Consider the following 26086-nt stretch of genomic DNA (forward strand, 5'->3'; position numbering starts at 1 on the left):
TTTGGGTGAAGAGTTCTGTAAGTATCTATCGGGTCCACATGATACAGAGCTGAGTTCAGGTCCTGAATATCTTTGTTAATTTTCTGTCTCAATGATCTAATATTGTCAGAGGGGTGTTAAACTCTCCCACTATTATTGTATGGGAGTCTAATTCTCTTTATAGGTCTCTAAGAACTTGCTTTATGAATTTGGGTGCTCCTATATTGTGTGTGTATATATTAAGGATAGTTAGCTCTTCTTCACGAATTGAACCCTTTACCATTATGTAATGCCTGTCTTTGTCTTTTCTGATCTTTGTTGTATTAAAGTCTGTTTTGTCAGAAACTAGGATTGCTACCCCTGCTTTTTCCTGTTTTCCATTTGCTTGGTAAATTTTCTTGTGTTCCTTTATTTTCAGCCTGTGGGTGTCTTTGCACATGACATGGGTCTCTTAAAGACACCATACCAATGGGGCTTGACTCTTTATCCAACTTGCCATTCTGTGTCTTTTAATTTGGGCAGTTAGCCCATTTCCATTTTAAGTTAGTACTGTTATATGTGAATTGGATCCTGTCATCATGATGCTAGCTGGTTATTTTGCAGACTTGTTTGTGTGGTTGCTTCATAGTGTCACTGGACTGTGTACTTCAGTGTATTTTTTAGTGGCTGATAATGGTTTTTTCTTTCCATATTTAGTGCTTCCTTCAGGACCGCTTGCAAGGCAGGCCTGCTAGTGATGAATTCCCTCAGCATTTGCTTGTCTAAAAAGGATCTTATTTCTCCTTTGCTTGTGAAGCTTAGTTTGGCTGGATATGAAATTCTGGGCTGGAATTTCTTTTCTTTAAGAATGTTGAATATTGGCCCCTAATCTCTTCTGGCTTACAGGTTTTTCGCTAAGAGGTCTGCTGTTAGTCTGATGGGCTTCCTTTTGTGTAAGTGACCTGGCCTTTCTCTCTGGCTGCCCTCAACATTTTTTCTTTCATTTCGACCTTGGAGAATCTGATGATTATGTATCTTGGGGTTGATCTTCTCATGGAATATCTTACTGGGGTTCTCTGCATTTCCTGAATTTGAATTTTGGCCTGTCTTGCTAGGTTGTGGAAGTTCTCGATGATATCCTGAAGTATGTTTTCCAGCTTGGTTCCATTCTCCCTGTCAGTTTTAGGGACCCCAGTCAGTCGTAGATTTGGTCTCCTTACATAATCCCATAATTCTCAGAAGTTTTGTTCATTCCTTTTCATTCTTTTTTCTCTATTCTTGTCTGCCTGTCTTATTTTAGAAAGATAGTCTTTCCAGTTCTAAGATTCTTTCCTCACCTTGGTCTCTTCTGCTATTAATTGCATTGTGAAGTTTGATTGCATTGTGACGTTCTCGTGTTGTGTTTTTCAGCTCCATCAGGTTGGTTATGTTCCTCTCTAAACTGACTATTCTTGCTATACGCTCCTGTATTGATTTATCATGATACGTAGCTTCTTTGCCTTGGGCTAAAACATGCTTTTTTAGCCCAGCAAAATTTGTTATTACTCACCTTCTGAAGCGTATTTCTGTTACTTCATCCTTCTCAGCCTCAGCCCAGTTCTGTGCTCTTGCTGGAGAGGTGTTGCAGTCATTTGCAGAAGAAAAGGCACTCTGGCTTTTTGAGTTTTCAGCGTTTTTGCATTGATTGTTTCTCATCTTTGTGGGCTTATCTACCTTTGATCCTTGAGGTTGCTGCCCTTTGAATGGGTTTTTTTTTTCCGGGGCCTTTTTTTTTTGGTTGTTGTTGACATTGCTGTTTTCTGTTTGTTTGTTTTTCTTTTAACAGTCACGCCACTCTACTGTAGGGCTCCTGTGGTTAGCTGGGGGTCTGCTCCAGACCCCAATTTCTTCTGCCTCTCCCGCACCTGCAGGAGGCGGCTGGCGACCCGCACTGGAAGATCTCACCCAGTCAGGAGGGATGGGATCAGGGACCCACCCAGTGAAACAGTCTGGTTGCTTCTTGGTAGAGCAGGTGTGTTGCACTGGGGTTTTTTCCTCTGTACCACCTTTATTCTCCATAGCCAGCAAGCTGGAATGGCTGATTTAACGGAAGCACAGAGATGGCCGCTGGCCCTCCCCTAGGGAGCTCCCTCCCATGGAGATATCAGATCTCTGTCTGCAGGAGTGGGTCGGGGCCTGTCAAATAAACAGTCTGGCTACAATCTGGCAAGGCGGCTGCACTATGCCTTGTGGGGGGCGGGGGCGGTGCTCCTGGCTGGGTGATCTGCACTCTCCACAACGGACAGGCTGGAACAACTGAGTCCCCAGAAACCACAGAGATATCAGCCGCCCCTCCCCGCTACCCCCAGCTCCCTCCCAGCGAGAGATCAGATCTCTGACCCTGCATGGTAAGTCCTACTCAGTTTGGAGTGGGTCCGTCTGGTTAAAGAAGCGGTCTGGCCCCCTTATCTGGCAAGGCCACTGCACTGTGCTGTGGGCGGCCCCTCCTCCTCTGGGCTGTGCCCACTCTTCACAGCTGGCAGGCTGGATTGGCTATTTCCCCTGAATTGCAGAGATGGTGACCGCCCCTCCCCCTGGAACTTGGTCTTGTCTCAGGCGGACTTCAGCCCTCTGCTGTTGGCTAGCTGGGATTCCAAGTCTGTGAGGTGCGATGGAAATGGGGCCTGCCGAGCCATGCTGCTTGGCTCGCTGTATTCAGACCCCTTCCTAGGGATGTATATGGATGGATTTTATGCCTTGGCAGGGATCCCGTGGCAGGAGTATGCAAAATTCCTGGGTCTCTGTGTGCGCCTGAGCTGCTGTTTTGCCGAGCCTCCACACAGCTCTGTGTATCAGACCCAAGATCCTGGTGGAATGGGTTCACAAGGGGATCTCCTGCTCCACATGTTGCAAAGATCCATCGGAGAAGCCTGGCTTCCTGAGCGGGTTGCACACTCACTCACTGCCTTCCCTGGCTGGGGATGGGAGTTCCTTTTGCTCCACGTGGCTCCTGGATGGGCCGTAGCCCCCCCGCACCTTCTCCTTGCTCTCTGTGCTTTTTGCCTATTCAGTCCCAATGTAAGAACCTGAATATTTCATTTGAAGGTGTTGGATTCATTCACCCCTTTTCATGCCTCTCTGTGAGTGCCACAGACCACAGCTGCTTCTCATCAGCCATCTTGCCATTTGTCCAATTCCATTTTTATGCAAAGGTGTGTGTGTGTGTGTAAGTGTGTGGAGGAATACATAACAAATGTTACTGGTAGTTATTTCCTGGTTTTGTAATTGGATGTTAGTATTGTTTGCATTTTGTTTTGTTTGGTTCTTTGAAAAGAGGGATTATAGTAGCCAGGATGGAGGTAATGTTTTAGGCAAAAAATCTGAAACTTTCTAGGATAGAAAACAAACAAATTCACATGTACTTTTCCTGTGACTTACATTGGCATTTCAGTTGACTAGCAAGTCAAAAGGAAAGTTATTGCATGGTTAAAGGCTGAACCTTCACCATAACCTGACCTTAGACAGTCATGTCTGACTTGATAGGATAGGTTTTAAATCTAGAATTAGTGGAGTGAATACATTAAAGGGGTTTAGAAATGACGTTTCTCAAAAATAAGTATCTCCTGAAGATGCAAATGGTAAAACAGTACGTGGTATTATTTTCAGGTATAGTATAAGCATGAACTGGCCTTTCACAAGTTTGTCTTGAGACTTGTTTTTTCAGTTTTTATGTTTTCTTTTATTAAATTAACATGCTTGTTTTAAAAAGTTCAAAAAGTACAAAAGTGCAGGCCAGGTTCAGTGACTCATGCTTGTAATCCCAGCACTTTGGGAAGCCGAGGCGGGTGGATCACTTGAGGTCAGGAGTTCGAGACCAGCCTGGCCAACTTGGTGAAACTCCATCTCTACTAAAAATACAAAAATTAGCCAGGCATGGTAGCGGGTGCCTGTAGTCCCAGCTACTCGGGAAGCTGAGGCAGGAGAATCACTGGAACCTGGGAGGTGGAGGTTGCAGTGAGCACCACTGCACTCCAGCCCCGCAACAGAGTGAGACTCTGTCTCTAAATAAATAAATAAAAGTTAAAAAGTGCTAAAAGTAAGAAAATAGACGTAGGTTCCCCCTCCCCTGGAATCTTTCAGTGAATTATCTTTTTTTTACCTAAGGGAATAGGTCTGGGAAGTAGAGGAACTGTAAAGAAAACAGACATTCTTTGTGGTGTGATGGAATCATCACTGCATAGGAGCCAGGAAATTTAGTTTCCAGTCCCAGGTAGTCCTTAGCTGTGTAATCGGAAAAAGTTACTTTGCCTCTCTGGGCTTCAATTTCTACTAATTCCATGATGATACATTTGGACTTAGAAATTATAGAATGCTAAGGACTGACTTAATAAAGCTTTCCTGGTATCTCAGACATTTTTTAAAAGGCTGTATATGAGTTTGTGTATATGTTTATGTGTATATGCGTTTCTGGAAAGGCTTCCCCTCCAACCATTAAAGACATAATTAATGTTATAAATTGTGGTGTTTAGAATTGAGAAATAAATACCACACTTGACAGTGTTTATTTCCAAAGAATTGGGTGTTTTCATGCTTTTGTTTATTCCTGCTATTTTCTTTTTTTTTTTTTTGAGACAGAGTCTCGCTTAGTCGCCCAGGCTGGAGTGCAGTGGCGCGATCTCGGCTCACTGCAAGCTCCGCCTCCCGGGTTCACGCCATTCTCCTGCCTCAGCCTCCCGAGTAGCTGGGACTACAGGCGCCCGCCGCCTCGCCCGGCTAATTTTTTGCATTTTTAGTAGAGATGGGGTTTCACCGTGTTAGCCAGGATGGTCTCGATCTCCTGACCTCGTGATCCGCCCGCCTCGGCCTCCCAAAGTGCTGGGATTACAGGCGTGAGCCACCGCGCCCGGCCTATTCCTGCTATTTTCATATCATCCTGTTACACGTGAGCAGAGAGTGTATCATCCATATTTAATTTACAGTCATAGCTAGACTTAAGTTATTATCCAGTGTTATTGAGAGAATCAGTGGCACAGATAGAAATGAATTAGTTCCTAGTATACAGTTTTCTTGGCCTTTCTCTCATCCAGATTGCTTTCTTAGAGAAATGAACTGATCTGACTATGATTAAGATCATTTATTGCTACACAGAAGTAAAATTAGAGATTATCCATAGAACATTTTAATCTTGTAATTTATTTGGTGTGTTGTAGAACAGCTGACTTTTCTCATTGTATTTGGTAAATGTACTAAAAATGTTAGTCAATGTTATCTGGTTTTATTATTTTATCTCTCTCTTGAGTCGTGTTTGGCATGTATGTGTTGGGGGAGTGGGCGTAGGAGTTACACATTTAAGAAAGCCCTATCTTTTAGTAGAATAAATTAATGCAGATTGGCCTGTCTTCCTGCCTGCCTGGTCAGTAACAGTGGACTTTGGAGATTGATCTAGTGATGATAAACCTATTGTATGTGGCATAAGCCAGAGAAGTCAACTTTGATCACAGGTTTCTACACTGGCGTGAGAGAGAAGCATTTAGTTAACATTTCAAATTTCAAAGTAACTAAGCCTGTTAGCATCCATGTATTCTACCAGTAGACTTTATTGGGTCCTCTCATTTGTATGGTCTTTTATTGTTTTTTGTTTTCAACAAAGGAAATAGCACACACATATATCTCAAAATGGATTATACCTGTTGTAATCTCAGTATTTTGGGAGATCAAGGTGGGAGGATCACTTGAGGCCAGGAATTTGAAACCAGCCTGGGAAACATACTGAGATCCTATGTCTACAGAATTTTTAAAATTAGCCAGGTACAGTGGTGTGCACCTGTAGTCCTAGCTACTCGGGAGGCTGAGGCAGGAGAATCACTTGAGCCCAGGAGTTCAAGGCAGCAGTGAACTGTGATCAAACCACTGCACTCCAGCTTGGGTGACAACATGGGACCCTATCTAAAAAAAATAAAATAAAATAAAATAAACAAGAATTGTAAAGTCTCTATTATGGTTATATTTATTAAGAAAATCAGTTCTGTTAAGAAAGGAAATAATTGTTGAAAAATGTTTATTGGGGTAGCAAGATAAAAAGTTGTTTACAAGATATTAAATATCAGAATATTTGGAATTAGTGTATTTGCTATTGTATAGAAAAAAAAAACTTAGGGTCTCATGATTTGAATTTTTCATCTTGAGTTATTTAATACACATTTGAGTTCTTACCACTTTTTGGACCCTATACTCAACATGTGTAAAGGCATAATTATTTTCAAATGTGGGCTTTGTCTATGCAAAAATTTATGAGTGCATTAAGCATCACTAGATGCAGATTAAATTTGAATTCAGTGTGCTATATATGTACCTCCACTACCTTCATTTGATCAGTAATTATGTCCCTTCACTAAATTCACACTCAATTTAGAAAGTGTGTTCTAGGAAAACTTGTTAAAAGCTATGGAAAATCCTTCTGTAAAGTGAATTAATTTGCCTTTTATAGATCCAGGTTTTCTTATGTGATTTCTTAATGAACAACTTGTGAATATTTTAAATTTATTAAAAGTAACGTATCTGTAATTCACGTTAAACCCCCACCCCATCTATCTCTGTGTCTCACTCTCACAGTCATAATTACACAGAGCAGGAGTTTAGTGTTCTTACTGAGTATATAAATGATCCCAGTTTTTTATAATCTTAAAAGATTGGCTTAAGATACCATGATTTCTTTAAAATATATATACTATGATAATAAATCAAAAAATGTATCAATTTAAATTTGACCCATGGGTCTTTACAGTGTAATTTAACATTTGATCTTCCTGCAGTTGAAGTATAAGGGCTATATGTTTCAGTTAAACTGTCCTATAACTGTTTAGATTAATTTAGATTAGATTTTTGTTAACATAGTGGTTGACAGCTAAAAGGATTGTGAAAATAAAGTTGTTTATTATGTATAAATAGGAATAGCCTTGATTTCTAGCACAGGCATCCAATATCATCACTAATTTAAGCAGACTTATGTTAGCATTTATCAACTCAGAATTAAGCACAAAATAAAATGCATGTGAAAAAAAATGTTAAGTTGGTGGAAGGACCTTGAAATCTGAAAACTAGTAATTAAAAAAAAATTGAATGCCTAAAACATACTGTATAAACATGAAAGTCTTACATAAGAGACTGGTGTTACATGTTTTGTTGCTGTTTTTTAGGTAATCTGTCATATACATCAGAAATATATATGTAGCAATCAGGTTTTAGTTTCTATTACAGTTGACCATAGAACTATGGAGGTATTATACTATCCAGAGGAGAAAAATAATTGTCTCTTATTTCAACCCCTCTAAACAGGATACCATACTTGCAGAACTCCTTCAGATACATAAGGAACACATTGTAGGATATCATGAACATGATTCTCTTTTGGACCACAAAGAAGAAGAAGAGTTGACTGAAGAAGAAAGAAAAGCAGCTTGGGCTGAGTATGAAGCAGAGAAGAAGGTAGTTGATGCAAAATGCGTTTTCGTTTTTGTTATGTTAGTGATTTGAAAGAGCAATGAAGAAGAAAAGGGTCACATTTGAAACAGGTAATAATAATATAGTGGGTTTTAGGAACACAGTCCCCAGTTACAAGAATCACTTTGTGGGCTGGTTTCAGCTACCTTTGGTGGTAGAGTAGGAGGAGGAGACAGAAGAAAACAGTTTACACTTGAAGAGTAGTAACCCCATTTGTGGTTAGTATTTGTTGAATTGCGAGATGAGTGGGAATCCATATATTTAGCACCACGAACCTCCCATCAGTACCCTCTCTGTAGTAACAAACATATAGGAGCTTAGTGTTTGGAGGTTGTAGTAAATGTAGCTTTGCATGTATACCATGAAATCTAAATTTTGGCTGAATATCAGAACACAAAAATATTTCATTATTAGAAATTAATGCCGTTTGCTCCAGCAGCAGCTTTATTTAAGATCCTTCTATGTCTGTTTTAAACATCAACCCACTTGAGCAAAAGTGTGCCTGAGCATGAGAAACCTTATCTTAATACCTGAATCCTTTTCAAACTCCTAACTTATTGTACCAAACCTCTTTAACATTAATGTGATGTTCAGAGTCTCATCAGAATTCTTTTGAGTTGCCCCCATTCTGTGGGAATTATCATTTAAAAAAGTACACCTTTAGGGGTTAAAACTTTCCATGTAATAAGATCTTGGTTTCGGGTGAAAACGGTGTTTTGTTTGTGTGTGGAAGAGTGTTAATAATTTCCTGGATCTGAGAATGTGGATTCTTTTCTAAACCAGTAGGTGATGTAGAATTTCAAGTTTTAAATCACAATGTGAAAAGTGCGTAATTTTTTTGTTTTTAGGGACTGACCATGCGTTTCAACATACCAACTGGGACCAATTTACCCCCTGTCAATTTCAACTCTCAAACTCCTTATATTCCTTTCAATTTGGGAGCCCTGTCAGCAATGAGTAATCAACAGCTGGAGGTGAGTTGTGAAGTACAAAAGTAGTTTAACATGAATTAAAGGCAGTTTCAAGTGCCTTGTTGTTGAGGGTTCATTCTCCAAAAGATTACCCCTGAATAGACCAATAAATTTTTATTTTATTTGTTGACTGTTTTGAACCAACATAATGTTGTAAAATGTGGTTTGTTCAGAGCACAAAGGAATCAGTCGGTGAATTAATGTAGTTTGAATTATTTTAATTAAGAAACAATAGGGCTGCTGACTGGCTTGGGAAGTAGCACCTTCTTCAGTTATAAAATATTTATAATAAATTGCTATCTTACTGTTTGAAAGTAAGATAAATATACTCATTAATTTCTATTCAAGTGCATTATAGATGTACAATTAAATATATAATGCCCAATATTATGAAATAAATGATTTAAAGCTAGAATCAATTGTAAATTAAATAGGAAAGATTGGATTTTTATTATACCAGTAATGACTTAATTGAATCTGAAACACATTATAAAATGTGCTTATGGATTCATCTAAATTATTAAATTATTGGTGTGATAAAACTCAAACTTTTAATCTTCCTAACAAGACTCTTTGAGCATTGGTATGTTTTATTCCACTTTATTGATACTGAATTTTTCTGTTCTCTTCAATTATTTAAAGAGTTTTAAAACCAACTGCTATAAATTGGCAAATGGAAGGATTCCTATACTTTAACACTATGCTGTCTTTCTGCCTTATATAACTTATTTCTTGCATTCTTCTAGGACCTCATTAATCAAGGAAGAGAAAAAGTTGTAGAAGCAACAAACAGTGTGACAGCAGTGAGGATTCAACCTCTTGAAGATATAATTTCAGCTGTAGTAAGCTAATTGGCAGTTGTCTTATTCCAACCTCAAATTTGTGCCCTCTACCCCCTACTGCCATTTTTAAAAATTTTTAATTGTTTCCGTCTTATAAATTGATTTGCAATAGTAAAATACTGGTAAAATGGATGGATAATAGTGCCAAACGGTAACCCAGCAATTTTACATAGATGTTGGCACAAAAGAGAAATGGATAAAATGTAAGAATTGAGAAATCAAACATGGAAATGTATGCATTGTTTACATAAACATTTTAATTACCAGTTGCACAAATTAAATCTAAATTATTGTTTCATTCCAGAGATAGCCAGCCCAGGTATAGCAGTGAACAACTTAATACCCTGTTTTGCATCATGCTTTTCTTTAGAAAAGAATAAAGGAAAGCGGGGGGGACCTTGGAAAATTCCAAATATCTTAAAATACTTTAATTATTTTTTCTTCAATTGTACAGTAATAAGGAGTAAATAGAAAATTTTTCTTTTAGTGGAAGGAGAACATGAATCTCTCAGAGGCCCAAGTACAGGCGTTAGCATTAAGTAGACAAGCCAGCCAGGAGCTTGATGTTAAACGAAGAGAAGCAATCTACAATGATGTATTGACAAAACAACAGATGGTAAGAATTCTGACTTCTGACTATTTCTAGGTTATGTTTAATTTTCTTGAATTTATAATAAGTTTGTATGACATCTACATCAGTAATTATTCCTACTGTGGAGGGATGGATAGTCATTGATAATTCTGGAAGAAATGTAAAAAACCCAGGAATGTCAAGTAAAAGTAATATATTTTGTTACAAAAATGCAACAGCTACCTAAATGGGAATCCTTGAAGTTTACATAGGATCTAGTCGATATAATTTTATTTCTCATATATTCTGAACATCTACATAGGAATTTTTGCCAGAGTTTTACCACATTTGCCGTTTGTATTTTATTTAACTTTTAATTTTTGTGAGTATATAATAGGTATATATATTTTGGGGGCACATAAGGTATATTGATACAGGTATACAGTGCATAATAATCACATCAGGGTAAAGGATATCTATCACCTCAAGCATTTATCCTTTCTTTGTGTTATAAACAATCCAGTTATACTCTTCTAGTTATTTTTAAATGTGCAATAAATTATTTTTGACTGTAGTCACCCTGTTGTGGTATCAAATACTAGATCTTATTCATTCTAACTATACTTTTGTACCTATTAACTAACCATCCCCCATTACCCCAGTCCCTGCTACCCTTCGCAGCCATTCTATCTTCTATCCCCATTCAATTGTTTTAGTTTTAAGCTTCCAGAAATAAGTGAGAACATGTGAACTTTGTCTTTCTATGCCTGGCTTATTTCACTTAACATAATGATCTCCAGTTCCATGCATGTTATTGCAAATGGCAGTATCTCGTTCTTTTTTATGGCTGAATAGTACTCCATTGTGTATATGTACCATGTATTCTTTGTTCATTCATCTGTTGGTTGATACTTAGGTTGCTTCCAAGTCTTAATATTGTAAACAGTGCTACAATAAACATGAGAGTGCAGATACCTCTTCAATATACTGATTTCCTTTCTTTTGGGTATAGACCTAGCAGTGGGATTGGTGAATCATATAGTACCTCTATTTTTAGTTTTCTGAGGAACCTCCAAACTGTTCTCCATAGTGCTTGTATTAATATACGTTGCTAACAACAGTGTACGCAAATTCCTTTTTCTCCACATCCTCACCAATATTAATTATTGCCTGTCTTTTGGATAAAGGCCATTTTAACTGGGGTAAGATGATATTTCATTGTCTTTTTTGTTTGTTTGGTTGGTTGGTTTTCTAGAGACAGGGTCTCACTATATTTCCCAGGCTGGTCTCAAACTCTTGGTCTTAAGCAATCCTCCGACCTCAGCCTCCCAAAGTGTTTGGATTACAGGTGTGAGTGACCATGCCCAGCCTCTCATTGTAGTGTTGATTTGCATTATCTAATGATTGATGATGTTGAGTACCTTTTCTTGTGCCTGTTTGCCATTCATATGTCTTCTTTTGAGAAATGTTTGCCCATTTTTAAATCTGATTATTAGATTTCTTTTTCTATGCAGTTGTTTGAGCTCCTTATATATTCTGGTTATTAATCCCTTGTCAATTGGAAGGCTTGCAAATATTTTCTCGCATTCTGTGGGTTGTCTCTTCGCATTGTTGATTGTTTCCTTTGCTATGCAGAAGCTTTTTAACTTAATGGTATCCTGTTTGTCCATTTTTTCTTTGGTTGCCTGTACTTGTGAGATATTACTCAAGAAATCCTTGCCAGTTCAATGTCCTGGACGGTTTCCCAATGTTTTTCTGTAGTGGATTCATAGTTTGAGGTCTCAGATTTAAGTCTTTAATTCATTTTGATTTGAATGTTGTATATGGCAAGAGATAGGGGTCTTTTTTCATTGTTCTGTGTATGGATATCCAGCTTCCACAGCACCATTTATGAATGAGACTGTCCTATCTCCAATGCATGTTCATGGCACCTGTGCCACAAATGAGTTCACTGGTGTGTGGATTTTTTTCTGGGTTCTGTCTTCTGTTCTCTTGGTCTGTGTGTCTGTTTGTATGCCAGTACCATGCTGTTTTGGTTAATGTAGCTCTATAGTATAATTTGAAGTCAGGTAATATGATTCCCCCAGTTTTGTTCTTTTTGCTCACTACAGCTTTGCCTATTCTGGGTCTTTTGTGGTTCCATGAAAATTTCAGGATTTTTTTTTTTTATTTCTGTGAAGAATGTCATTGGTATATTGAGAGGGATTGCATTGTATCTATAGATTGCTTTGGGTATATGGACATTTTAACAATGTTAATTTATCCAATTCATGAACATGGAATATCTTCTCATTTTTTTGTACCCTCTTCCATTTCTTTCATCAGCATTGTGTAGTTTTCGTTGTAGACATCTTTCACTTTCGTTAAGTTTATTCCTAGATATTTAATTTTGACTGTGGCTACTGTAAATGGGATTATTTTCTCAATTTCTTTTACAGATTATTCACTGCTGGCATTTAGAAATGCTGCTGATTTTGTGTGCTGCCACTTTACTAAGTTTGTTTATCAGTTCTAAAATATTTTTGGTGTAGTCTTTAGGTTTTTCCAAATACCAGATCATATCATTTGCAAACAGGATAATTTGACTTCTTCTTTTTCAACTGGAATGCCCTTTACTTCTTTCTCTTGTCTGATTGCTCTAGCTATGACTTCCAGAACTATGTTGAATAACAGTGGTAAAAGCTGGCGTCCTTGTTGTGTTCCAATTTTTAGAGGAAACTCTTTCACTTTTTTCCCCATTGAGTATGATACTGGCTGTGAATCTGTCAATATATGGGTTTTATTGTGTTGAGGTATGTTCCTTCTATAACCGTTTTTTTGAGGATTTATATCATGAAGGCATGTTGAATATTATCAAATGTTTTTTCAGCATCAGTTGAAATTATCATATGGTTTTTGTCCTTCATTCTGTTATTTGATGTATCACGTTGATTGATTTGCAAATGTTAAGTCATCCTTGAAGCCCTTGGATAAATCCCACTTGGTCATGTTCAACACCTTTTTAATGTGTTATTGAATTGTGTTTACTAGTATTTTGTTGCGGATTTTTGCATGAATGTTTATCTCAGATATTGCCCTGTAGTTTTCTTTTTTTGATGTGTCTGTCTGATTTTGGTATCAGGGTGTTACTGGCCTTATAGAATGTGTTTGAAGTATTCCCTCCTCCTCTCCTTGTCACAGTAGTTTGAGGAAGATTGGTATTAGTTCTTCTTTAAACGTTTGGTAAAATTCAGCAGTGAAGATACTGGTTTCCAGGCTTTTCTTTGCTGCAAGACTTTTTATTACAGCTCTAATCTCGCTACTTGTTACTGGTCTGTTTCAGATTTTGGATTTCTTAGTGTTTCAATCTTGGTAGATTGTATGTGTCTTGGAATTTATCCATTTCTTCTAGGTTTTCCAATTGTTTGCATGTAGTTTGTCATAGGACCCTCTAATGCTCCTTTGAATTTCTTTGGTATCAGTTTTAATATCTACTTTTTGATCTCTGATTTTATTTATTTGAATCTTCTTCTTTTTTTTTGAGACGGAGTCTCGCTCTGTCGTCCAAGCTGGAGTGCAGTGGCCCGATCTTGGCTCACTGCAAGCTCCACCTCCTAGGTTCACACCATTTTCCTGCCTTGGCCTCCCGAGAGCTGGGACTACAGGCACCCGCCACCACGCCCGGCTAATTTTTTGCATTTTTAGTAGAGACGGGTTTCACCATGTTAGCCAGGATGGTCTCGATCTCCTGACCTCGTGATCCGCCCGCCTCAGCCTCCCAAAGTGCTGGCATTACAGGCATGAGCCACTGCGCCCAGCCCCTTCTTTTTCTTAGTCTGGCTAATGGTTTGTCCATTTTGTTTATCTTCTCAAAAAAACCAACTTTGTATTTATTTTTGCACTGATCTTTATTATTTATTTTACTAATCTGGGGTTTTGTTTTCTTTTGTTTTTCTAGTTCTTTTTAAGATGCGTTGGTAGGTGTTTAATTGAAGTTTTTTTTCTTTTCTGATGTACGCACTTAGAGCTGTAAACTTTTCTCTTAGTAATGCCTTTGCTGTATCCCATAGGTTTTTGTATGTTGTGTTTCCTTTATCATTTGTTTTAAGAAAATTTTCAATTTTCCTCTTAATGTCTTATTTGACCCACTGGTCATTCAGGGGCATATTGTTCAATTTTCATGTGTTTATATAGTTTCAAAAATTCCTCTTGTTGTTGTTTTCTAGTTTTATTCCATGTGGTCAGAGAAGAAACTTGATATGATTTCATTTGTTTGAATGTTTTAAGACTTGTTTTGTGGCCTAATATATGGTCTTTCCTTGAGAATGATTTATGTGCCAAGGAAAAGAATGTATATTCTGTGACCATTGAATGAAAAATCCTGTAAATATCTATTTGGTCTATAGTGCAGAATAAGTCCATTGGTTTTTTTGTTGATTTTCTGTCTGGATGATCTGTCCAATGTGTAAAGTTGAGGTGTCGACGTCTTCAGCTATTTTTATTTTGGGGTCTGTCTCTCTATTCAGCTCTAATAATATTTGCTTTTTTATATCTGGTGCTCCAGTGTTGGGTGCACATATATTTACAAATGACCATCTTTGTCTCTGTTTATATTTTTTGTCTTGAAATCTATTTTGTCTGATGTAAGTATTGCTAGTCCTGCTCTTTTTTGGTTTCCATTTTCATGAAATATCTTTTTTCATCCCTTTATTTTCACTTTATATGTGTCTTTATAGGTACAATGTATTTCTTATAGGAAACAGATGGTTGGGTCTTTTTTAAAAATCCATTCAGGTACTATATGTCTTTTGATTGTAGAGTTTAGTCCATTTATATTCACTGTTATTCTTTTTTTAAACTTTCATTTTAAGTTCATGGATACATGTACAGGTTTGTTATATAGGTAAATCTGTGTCATGGGTTTGTTGTGCAGATTATTTTGTCACCCAGGTATTAATCCTAGCACCCATAAGTTATTTTTCCTGATCATCTCCCTCCTCTCAGCCTCCAACCTCTGGTCAGCACCAGTGTCTGTTATTGCCCTCTATGTGTTCATGTGTTCTCATCATTTAGCTCCCACTTATTAGTGAAAACATATGGTATTTGGTTTCCTGTTCCTGCATTAGTTTGCTAAGGATAATGGCCTCCAGCTCCATCCATGTTCCTGCTGAGGACATGATCTTGTACTTATTATTAGGTTTATAAAGTATATTAATAAAATTAAATAAATAGATTGACAGCAGTCTTGAAGATGTGTGCTGAGGTCTGGGCTCTAACCGAGAGTGAGAAAGTAGATTTTTGATCTCTGAGATTTCTAATAGTTGAGTCAGCTGCTGTTGGAATAAGAAAAGCTCTAGTTGTCTATAACATGTTGAATTTGTCAGACTCTCTGTGATGAGCTGCATTCAATAAACCAAATGCAGAGGCAGTAGTAGCAGGCTATGGCTCTGCTAGCTGAGGTTTGGAAATCACAGGATGCAACATCTCAATTTTCGCTGTGGAACTTGATAATAGGGCATTCCATAATGAATGCCTTATAAGGGGACATGAGTACGAGTAGGCAGAGGGCACATGTATCTAGAGCTTCAGTCACTGTAGGTATCAGGAAGAAAGGCACATTTAGAATACACCTTTACACACATGGATTTTTTTTTTTACCCCTCCTGAACTTTTTCTTTATTTTTATTTTTTATTTCCACATTTCTTTATCCAGTCTACCATTGATAGGCATTTAGCTTTATTCCATGTTTTTGCTTTTGTGGATAGTGCTGCAATGAACATATACAGTGTCATTATAATAGAACAATGTATATTCCTTTGAGTTTATACCCAGTAATAGGATTGCAGGGTTGAATGGTAGTTCTGTTTTTAGCTCTTTGAGGAACTGCCACACTGTTTTCCACAATGGATGAACTAATTAACACTCCCACCAACAGTGTATAAGCATTCCTTTTTCTCTACAACTCACCAGCATCTTTTAACTTTTTAATAATGGCCATTCTGACTGGTGTAAGGTATCTCATTGTGGTTTTGATTTGCATTTCTCTAATGATCAGTGATGTTGAGCTTTTTTTCATATGATTGTTGGCCATGTGCGTGTTTTCTTTTGCAAAGTGTCTGTTCATGTCCTTTGCCCACTTTTTAATGTGGTTGTTATTTTCCTGTATATTTCTTTCAGTTCCTTATAGATAATGGTTATTAGTTGTTAGATGGATAGTTTGCAAAACTTTTCTGCAAATCTGTAGGTTGTCTCTCTACTCTGTCAATGGTTTCCTTTGCTGTGCAGAAGCTCTTTAGTTTAGTTGGATCTCATTTGTCCATTTTTGCTTTTGTTGCAATTGTTTTTGGCATCTTCATCATGAAATCTTTGCCCGTTCCTATATCCAGAATTATATTGCTTAGGTTGTCTTCCAGGGTTTTTATAGTTTTGGGGTTTACATTTAAGTCTTTAATGCATCTTGAGTTGATAATTTGTATATGGCGTAAGGAGGGGGTCCAGTTTATGGCTAGCCAATTATCCCAGCACTGTTTATTGAATAGGGAGTCCTTTCCCCATTACTTGTTTTTGTCAGCTTTGTCAAAGATCAGATGGTTGTAGGTGTGTGGCCTTATTTCTGAGCTCCCTATTCAGTTCCATTGGTCTGTGTGTGTTTTTTGTACCAGTACCACACTGTTTTGGTTACTGTAGCTCTGTAGTATAGTTTGAAGTTGTATAGCATAATGCCTCCAGCTTTGTTCATTTTACTTAGGATTGCCTTGGCTATTCAGCCTTTTTTGTTGTTGTTGTTCCATATGAATTTTAAAATAATTTTGTCTAGTTTATGAAGAATATCATTAGTAGTTTGATAGGAATAGCATTGAATGTATAAATTGCTTTGGGCAATATGACCATTTCAACAATATTGATTCTTCCTATCCGTGAGCATGGAATGTTTTTCCATTTGTTTTGTCATCTCTAATTTCTTTGGAGTCTTGTGCTCCAAAAGACTGTAGAGACCTTTTACCTCCCTGGTTAGCTGTATTCCTAGGTATTTTATTCTTTTTGTGGTGGTTGTGAATGGGATTGCATGCCTGATTTGCCTCTTTACTTGACTTTTGTTGGTGTGTAGGAATGCTACTGATTTTTGTACGTTGATTTTGTACCCTGCGATATTGCTGAAGTTGTTTATCAGCTTACGAAGCTTTTTGGGCCAAGACTAGAGTTTTCTAGATACAGAATGATGTCATTTGCATACTGTGATAGTTTGACTTTCTCTCTTCCTATTTGGATGACCTTTATTTCTTTCTGTCACCTGATTGCTCTGCCCAGGACTTCTAATACTATGTTGAATAGGAGTGGTGATAGAGGGCATCCTTGTCTTGTGCCAGTTTTCAAGAGAAATATTTGCAGCTTTTGCCCATTCAGTATAATGTTGGCTGTTGGTCTCCTGCTGGAATTCCAGAGCCCCGAGGCAAGAGCCAGTTGCTTCTTGCCAGTTCAACTCACTCATTCCCCTGGAGTTCTTGTGGGCCAGGAACCAGTCCTGGTGTGCGGTAGCCCCATTCAGGATTCCCAGCTTCCTCCTCCTTCAACCAAGCTTCTGTGTCTTCCCTCCATCCACTCTCATTGCCTTGTCTCTGAAGATCTGTTAGGAGTGTGCCAGTCATCGTTGTCTTTCGGTGGCAGCTTTTCCACCTTGCTGCATCTAGTCATCCATCTTGCCCAACCCCATTATTCTTTTTTTTTTTTTTGGAAACAGAGTCTCACTCTGTCACCCAGGCTGGAGTACAGTGGTGCAATCTGGGCTCACTGCAAGCTCCGCCTCCCAGGTTCACACCATTCTCCTCCCTCAGCCTCCCGAGTAGCTGGGACTACAGGCACCCACCACTACGCCGGGCTAATTTTTTGTATTTTTAGTAGAGATGGGGTTTCACCATGTTAACCAGGATGGTCTCAATCTCCTGACCTGTGATCCTCCCGCTCGGCGTCCCAAAGTGCTGGGATTACAGGCGTGAGCCACTGCGCCCAGCCTCCAACCCCATTATTCTTGATAAGTTAGGACTTACTCCTGCCATTTTGTTATTTGTTTTCTGGTTGTTTTGTGATCCCTCTCTTCCTTCTTTTCTTCCTTCCTGTCTTCCTTTTAGTTAAGGCAATTTTCTGTGGTTGTATGTTTTAATTTCTTTTTATTATTATTATTTTGAGATGGAGTTTCACTGTGTCACCCAGGCTGGAGTACAGTGGCGTGATCTCAGCTTACTGCAATCTCTGCCTTCCGGGGTTTCAGCAATTCTCCTGCCTTAGCCTCCTAAGTACCTGGAATTATAAGCACCCGCCACCACGCGCAGCTAATTTTTGCATCTTTACTAGAGACAGGGTTTCACCATGTTGACCAGGCTGGTCTTGAACTCCTGACCTCAGGTGATCCACCCACCTTGGCCTCCCAAAGTGCTGGGATCACAGGCCTGAGCCACTGCGCCTGGTATGATTTCTTGCTGATAGTTTTTTGTTTATCTGTTGTATGTTTGTTTATTTGAAGTTACCATGAGGCTTGCAAATAATATAATACATCATTTTAAGCTGATGATAACACTGATTGCATAAACAAGCAAATAAAGTACAAACAAAGAGAAAACTAATGTTCTTTTGCCAGCGAGTTTTATACCTTCATGTAACTTTTCACTGTTCATTAACATCCTTTTTTTCAGACCGAGAAACTCCCTTTAGTATTTCTTGTAGGACAGGTTTGGTATTGAAATTCCTCAGTTTCTGTTTGTGTGGGAAGGTCTTTATTTCTCCTTCGCTTTTGAAGGATATTTTCACCAGATATATTCTTCTAGGTTAAAAGTTGTTTGTTTGTTTGTTTGTTCCTTTACCCCTTTAAATATCTCATGTCACTCTCTCCTGGACTGTAAGTTTTCTACTGAAAAGTCTATTGCCAGATGTATTGGAGCTCCTTTGTATGTTGTTTCCTTTCTCTTGCTGCATTTAGGATCCTTTCTTTATCCTTGACCGTTGAGAGTTTGATTATTAAATGGTGGGAGGTAGTCTTCATTGGGTTAAATGTGCTTGGTGTTGCATAACCTTCTTTTTCTTGAATATTGATAGTTTTCTCTAGGTTTGGGAAATTCTCTGTTGTTATCCTTTTGAATAAACTTTATACCCTATCTGTCTCTCTGCCTCCTCTTTAAGGCCAATAACTCTTAGATTTACCCATTTGAGGCTATTTTCTAGATCTTGTAGATGTGCTTCATTGTTTTTTGTTCATTTTTCTTTAGTCTCTTCTGATGGTACATTTTCAAATAACCTGTCTTCAAGTTCACTAATTCTTTCTTCTCCTTGATCAGTTCTGCTATTAAGAGACTCTTCATACATTCTTTAGTATGTCAATTGCATTTTTTGACTCCAGGATTTCTGCTTGATTCTTTTAAATTATTTCAATATCTTTATGAAATTTATCTGATGGGATTATCAGTTTCTTCTCCATATTATCTTGAGTTTCATGAATTTCCTCAAGACACCTATTTTGAATTCTCTGTCACATATATTCACATGTATCTGTCTCTCCAGGATTGGTCCCTTAGGACTTATTTAGTTCGTTTGGTGATGTCGTGTTTCCTGGATGGTCTTGATGGTTGTGGACATTGATTCGTGTCTGGGCATTGAAGAGTTAGGTATTTATTATAATCTTTGTAATCTAGCCTTGTTTGTACCCATCCTTCCTGGGAAGGCTTTCTAGGTATTCAAAGGGAGATAGATATTGTGGTCTAAGTTCTTGGTCACTCCATCTGTATCTGCCTTGGAAGGCATCCCAAACTGGGTAATGCTATGACTGTTGTAGTCTTGTAGACTCATAGAGCTACCGCCTTGGTGGTCTTCGATAAGATCTGGAAGAACTGTCTGGATTACCAGGCAGAGATTCTTGTTCTCTTCCCTTACTTTCTCCCAAACAGAATCTCTCTCTGTCTGTGCTAAGCTGTCTGGAAAGCTGGTGGAGAGGTGACACAACCACCCCTCTGGTTCCCTTCACGGGGACCACACTGGGTTAGACCTGAAGCCTGCATAGCAGTGGGTCTCACCCAAGATCCACAGTAACTACTGCCTGGCTTCCGCCTTTGTTTGCTCAAGGCTCTAAGGCTCCACATTCAGCAGGTGGCAAAGCTCTTGTGTTCTTCCCTTCTGGGCTGCAAATTTCCCCCAGCCCTAGGCCTGTCCCAAGATGCTATCCAAGATCCAGGGCCTGGAGTCAGAATGTTTAGGAATCTGTCTGGAGCTCTATTCTACTTCAGCTGAGCTGGCACCCAAGCCATAAGACAAAATCCTTTCTACCCTTCCCTCCCCTTTCCACAAGCAAAGGAGTCTGTCCCTGTGATCACTAGCATCCCAGGCCCACAGCAGGTATTACCTGGCTATTGCTGATGTTCACTCAGGGTCCAAGGGCTCTTCAGTCAGCTTGTGGTAAATGCTACCAGGACTATGTCTCTCTCTTCTGAGCAGTGGGCTCCCCTCCAGCCCAGGGAAGGTCCAGAAATGCCATCCAAAAGCCAAGGCCTGGAATTAGGGTCCCCGAGGGTCTGCTTGGTACCCTAGCCCACTGTGGCTGAGCTGGTACCTAAGCTGTATGTCAAAGTCCTCTTTACTATTTCCTCTTCTTTTCTCAAGCAGAAGCCTCTTCCCATAGTGTCCACAGCTGGGAATGTGCTATGTCCCACCTGAAGATAGCATGTCTCTGAGTCTCACTGAAGACCCACTGCAAGTACTGTCTGGGTACCACTGCTGATTATTCAGGGCCCAAAAGGGCTCTTTAGACAACAGATGTTGAATCCTGCCAGGATTGAGTCATTTCCTTCAAGAGAACGAGTTTCCTCTGGCCCAGGGTATGTCTGGAAATGTCATCCAGGAGCTAGGGCCTGAAACAGGGGCCTCAGGACTCTGCCTGGTGCCCTATCCTACTGTGGCTGAGGTGATATTCAAGCTGCAAGACAAAGTCTTCTTTACTCTTCCCTCTCCTCTCCTCAAGCAAAAGCAAAGAGTCTGTCCTGGAGCTGTGAGCTGTGCTGCCCGGGGTTTGCGAAGGTGTGGCAGAAGCAATCTTCTGGCCACCCTGGCTGTTGTCTCACTAGGTCATGTGCCCCCCAAGTCCACTGGCTTTCAGCCCAGCACAGGACTTGGAGTCTTGGTGGCCTAGATTGCCTTTCAGGTTTATTTAGGCCCCCAGAACTCTTTAGTCCACAGTGGCAAAGCTTGTCGGAACTCAGGTTCCGCCTGCTGGGATAGGTGATTTCCCTCTGGCTGTGGCTGGTGTAAATGCTCCCTCTGTGGGTGCCGGCTGAGTTCTGCCTGATGTTTCTTTTCACTGTGACAGGGCAGCACTGAGTTCTAATGCAGTCCCACAATCACTGTACTCTGTCCTGCAAGCACACAGATTCTCTCTCCCTGCCACGTGCCTGCTGCCAGGGGATGAGTGAGGGTTGGCATTGGCAGTTAAAGACTGTCTTTCCTAACCTCTTTAGTGCCTCTTTCAGTGATATGAAGTTAAAATCTGGTACAGTGATTGCCTACCTGATTTTTGGTTCTCATGAAGGTGATTTTATTGCAGATAGTTTTTGAATTTGGAGTTCCTTCAGAGAGGACGATTAGTGGAGGCTTCTATTCGGCCATCTTGCTCTGCCTCCAGTCACATTTGGCATTGTTAAACAACCTCGAAACAGTAGTATACTTATCAGTGTGTTTAATTTGAGAATAAAAAGTAGAGCTAACTAAGCTACATAATTCTTTAAAAGGGTACCGTATTCCAGGATCCTTCATCATGTTTCCCAACACAGTTGTTTGCCAGCCTTCTGCCTTATACCTGGAAATTTCAACTGTTGACACCAGGGAATCTATTTCTGTGGCATATGTTTTACTTAGAAGGTACTGCAGGGTTATGTGGTTTTACATTATATTAGGAAACTTGAGACATTCCAGGTCAGAATTATTCCTACTGCAAGTGCCTTTCCCTTTGGTGTTTGTCACTAAAATGTTTGTCTGTCATCATGTGAAATATTCAAAAGAATGACAAAGAAGTCTTAACAAAAAGTGTTGTAACTAATACTTGAGACTACTCACAGTACAGAACACATTACTACGGCAACTAACCTAAATGCTGCTTGCAATATAATAGTCAAGACATTAAGAGAATTTAGCCCTAAATGGTCTTACTAACTGGTTTCTACAGTAATGGTCCTGTGAATGCCATCAAATTAGTAATGGTGATAACAATAATGTGTTTTCCTTTTGGTATGGTACCCCCTTAACAAATTGATTTTAAGTCAAAACTTGATACCTCTTTTGAGACAGGTCATGCACTTGTAACGACTCCCATTTTTTCTCTATAGTTAATCAGCTGTGTTCAGCGAATACTTATGAACAGAAGGCTCCAGCAGCAGTACAATCAGCAGCAACAGCAACAAATGACTTATCAACAAGCAACACTGGGTCACCTCATGATGCCAAAGCCTCCAAATTTGATCATGAATCCTTCTAACTACCAGCAGATTGATATGAGAGGAATGTATCAGCCAGTGGCTGGTGGTATGCAGCCACCACCATTACAGCGTGCACCACCCCCAATGAGAAGCAAAAATCCAGGACCTTCCCAAGGGAAATCAATGTGATTTTGCACTAAAAGCTTAATGGATTGTTAAAATCATAGAAAGATCTTTTATTTTTTTAGGAATCAATGACTTAACAGAACTCAACTGTATAAATAGTTTGGTCCCCTTAAATGCCAATCTTCCATATTAGTTTTACTTTTTTTTAAAAAATAGGGCATACCATTTCTTCCTGACATTTGTCAGTGATGTTGCCTAGAATCTTCTTACACACATTGAGTACAGAAGATATTTCAAATTGTTTTCAGTGAAAACAAATCCTTCTTCCATAATAGTAACAGCTCCACAGATTTCCTCTCTAAATTTTTATGCCTGCTTTTAGCAACCATAAAATTGTCATAAAGTTAATAAATTTAGGAAAGAATAAAGATTTATATATTCATTCTTTACATAGAAAAACACACAGCTGAGTTCTTAGAGTTGATTCCTCAAGTTATGAAATACTTTTGTACTTAATCCATTTCTTGATTAAAGTGATTGAAATGGTTTTAGTGTTCTTTTGACTGAAGTCTGAAACTGGGCTCCTGCTTTTTATTGTCTCTGTGACTGAAAGTTAGAAACTGAGGGTTATCTTTGACACAGAATTGTGTGCAATATTCTTAAATACTACTGCTCTAAAAGTTGGAGGAGTCTTACAGTTATCCTAGCATTGTATAAACAGCCTTAAGTATAGCCTAAGAAGAGAATTCCTTTTTCTTCTTTAGTCCTTCTGCCATTTTTTATTTTCAGTTATATGTGCTGAAATAATTACTGGTAAAATTTCAGGGTTGTGGATTATCTTCCACACATGAATTTTCTCTCTCCTGGCACGAATATAAAGCACATCTCTTAACTGCATGGTGCCAGTGCTAGTGCTTCATCCTGTTGCTGGCAGTGGGATGTGGACTTAGAAAATCAAGTTCTAGCATTTTAGGAGGTTAACACTGAAGTTGTGGTTGTTAGGTTCACACCCTGTTTTATAAACAACATCAAAATGGCAGAACCATTGCTGACTTTAAGTTCACATGAGGAATGTGCTTTAACAATTCCCAGTACTATCAGTATTGCGAAATAATTCCTCTGAAAGATAAGAATCACTGGCTTCTATGCGCTTCTTTTCTCTCATCATGTTCTTTTACCCCAGTTTCCTTACATTTTTAAAAATTGTGTCAGAGTTGTTTTTTCTTTAGATCATGAGGCAATTATTAAATCAAAATTAATTCATCCAATACCCCTTTACTAGAAGTTTTACTAGAAAATGTATTACATTTTATTTTTTCTTAATCCAGTTCTGTAAAAATGACCTATAATTTTATTCATGTACAATTTTGATTACTTGAATTCTTAAAGAAAACATTGTTTTTGACTATGGGAGTCAACTCAACATGGCAAAACCATTTTGAGATGATGATATAACAGGTAGTGAAACAGCTTAAGAATTCCAGAAAAAAAAAAAAAAAAGAAAACTGGGTGTAGGCTTTGCTTTAGGTATCACTGGATTAGAATGAGTTTAACATTAGCTAAAACTGCTTTGAGTTGTATGGATGATTAAGAGATTGCCATTTTTATCTTGGAAGAACTAGTGGTAAAACATCCAAGAGCACTAGGATTGTGATACAGAATTTGTGAGGTTTGGTGGATCCACGCCCCTCCCCCCCACCTTCCCATGATAAAATATCACTAATAAATTCTGTATATTTAGATATTATGCTAGCCATGTAATCAGATTTATTTAATTGGGTGGGGCAGGTGTGTATTTACTTTAGAAATAATGAAAAAGACAAGATTTATGAGAAATATTTGAAGGCAGTACACTCTGGCCAACTGTTATCAGTTGGTATTTCTACAAGTTCAGAATATTTTAAACCTGATTTACTAGACCTGGGAATTTTCAACACGGTCTAATTATTTACTCAAAGACATAGATGTGAAAATTTTAGGCAACCTTCTAAACCTTTTTCACCATGGATGAAACGATAACTTAAAGAATAATACTTAGAAGGATTAATTGGAAATCAGAGTTTGAAATAAAACTTGGACCACTTTGTATACACTCTTCTCACTTGACATTTTAGCTACATAATATGTACTTTGAGTATAACATCAAGCTTTAACAAATATTTAAAGACAAAAAAATCACGTCAATAAAATACTAAAAGGCTCATTTTTATATTTGTTTTAGATGTTTTAAATAGTTGCAATGGATTAAAAATGATGATTTAAAATGTTGCTTGTAATACAGTTTTGCCTGCTAAATTCTCCACATTTTGTAACCTGTTTTATTTCTTTGGGTGTAAAGCGTTTTTGCTTAGTATTGTGATATTGTATATGTTTTGTCCCAGTTGTATAGTAATGTTTCAGTCCGTCATCCAGCTTTGGCTGCTGAAATCATACAGCTGTGAAGACTTGCCTTTGTTTCTGTTAGACTGCTTTTCAGTTCTGTATTGAGTATCTTAAGTACTGTAGAAAAGATGTCACTTCTTCCTTTAAGGCTGTTTTGTAATATATATAAGGACTGGAATTGTGTTTTTAAAGAAAAGCATTCAAGTATGACAATATACTATCTGTGTTTTCACCATTCAAAGTGCTGTTTAGTAGTTGAAACTTAAACTATTTAATGTCATTTAATAAAGTGACCAAAATGTGTTGTGCTCTTTATTGTATTTTCACAGCTTTGAAAATACGTGCACATGTTTCATAGAAAATGTACAGCTTTTGTTATCCTATATAATGGTGGTTCTTTTGCACATTTAGTTATTTAATATTGAGAGGTCACAAAGTTTGGTTATTGAATCTGTTATACTAAATTCTGTAAAGGGAGATCTCTAATCTCAAAGAGAATTTACATACCAGGAAGCCCATGTGTGTTTGTGTTAGTTTTGGATGTCTTTGTGTAATCCAGCCCCATTTCCTGTTTCCCAACAACTGTAACACTCATTTTAAGTCAAGCAGGGCTACCAACCCACACTTGATAGAAAAGCTGCTTACCATTCAGAAGCTATAGCAGGTAGATGGAAACCTCATTATCTGGCCTCCAAAGAAGCTGAATATTTTATAGCCTTCCCTTAGCTATGTTCATTTTCCCTCCATTATCATAAAATCAGATCCATATTTATGTGCCCCAAACAAAATTTAAGAGCAGTTACATATCTGTCCCGGTAGCCCTTGTTTCTTTTGAGGGTAACATGTTGTGAGGCTATAGAGACTTACTCAACAGTAAAACAGGTCAATCCTTTTACATGTCTTATTATACTAAAAATTATGTTCAGGGTATTACTATTTTATTTCACCAGACTCAGTCTCAAGTGACTTGGCTATCTCCAAATCAAATCTATCCTTAGAGATTAAACATTTTTCTACCGTTAATTTTTTTCAAGTCTATAATCTGAGCCAGTCCCCACGGAGTGACCAAGTTTCAGAAATGCTTTCATCTTCGCAACATTTTATATATACTATTATATGGGGTGAATAAAGTTTTAAATCCGAAATCTATACTGTGTCAAAGCTCAATATGTGCCAGGTAACTAAACTGTTCACATCACTAGTGTTGGATGTAATAACAGGATAGTGGCTCACCCCTAAGAGCTGCCATAAAATTCCATTATGATAGATACTACCACCCTCTCTTTGGAACAACCTTCCTGATAACCATTGTGCCAGTGAACTAAGGGAAT

General features: G+C 38.3%; 1 protein-coding gene across 4 annotated transcripts in view; it reads left to right on the plus strand.

The window, feature by feature from the left end:
* ATRX (alpha thalassemia/mental retardation syndrome X-linked) overlaps positions 1–25268 on the plus strand; it is a 280335-nt gene extending 255067 nt beyond the window's left edge. For 2 of the 4 annotated variants that reach the window (XM_011968463.1, XM_011968465.1), the window contains 5 exons: positions 7273–7422; positions 8286–8411; positions 9155–9250; positions 9738–9866; positions 22158–25268. In XM_011968463.1, coding sequence (XP_011823853.1) covers positions 7273–7422; positions 8286–8411; positions 9155–9250; positions 9738–9866; positions 22158–22436 — 780 coding nt within the window. In that variant the 3' untranslated portion in view covers positions 22437–25268. The remainder of the gene's footprint in view (positions 1–7272; positions 7423–8285; positions 8412–9154; positions 9251–9737; positions 9867–22157) is intronic. The other 2 variants (XM_011968464.1, XM_011968467.1) reach the window with 1 other exon arrangement.
* Positions 25269–26086: the final 818 nt, after the last annotated feature.

This window comes from Mandrillus leucophaeus, unplaced genomic scaffold (genome assembly GCF_000951045.1).
Source record: "Mandrillus leucophaeus isolate KB7577 unplaced genomic scaffold, Mleu.le_1.0 Scaffold844, whole genome shotgun sequence".
NCBI lineage: Eukaryota > Metazoa > Chordata > Mammalia > Primates > Cercopithecidae > Mandrillus > Mandrillus leucophaeus.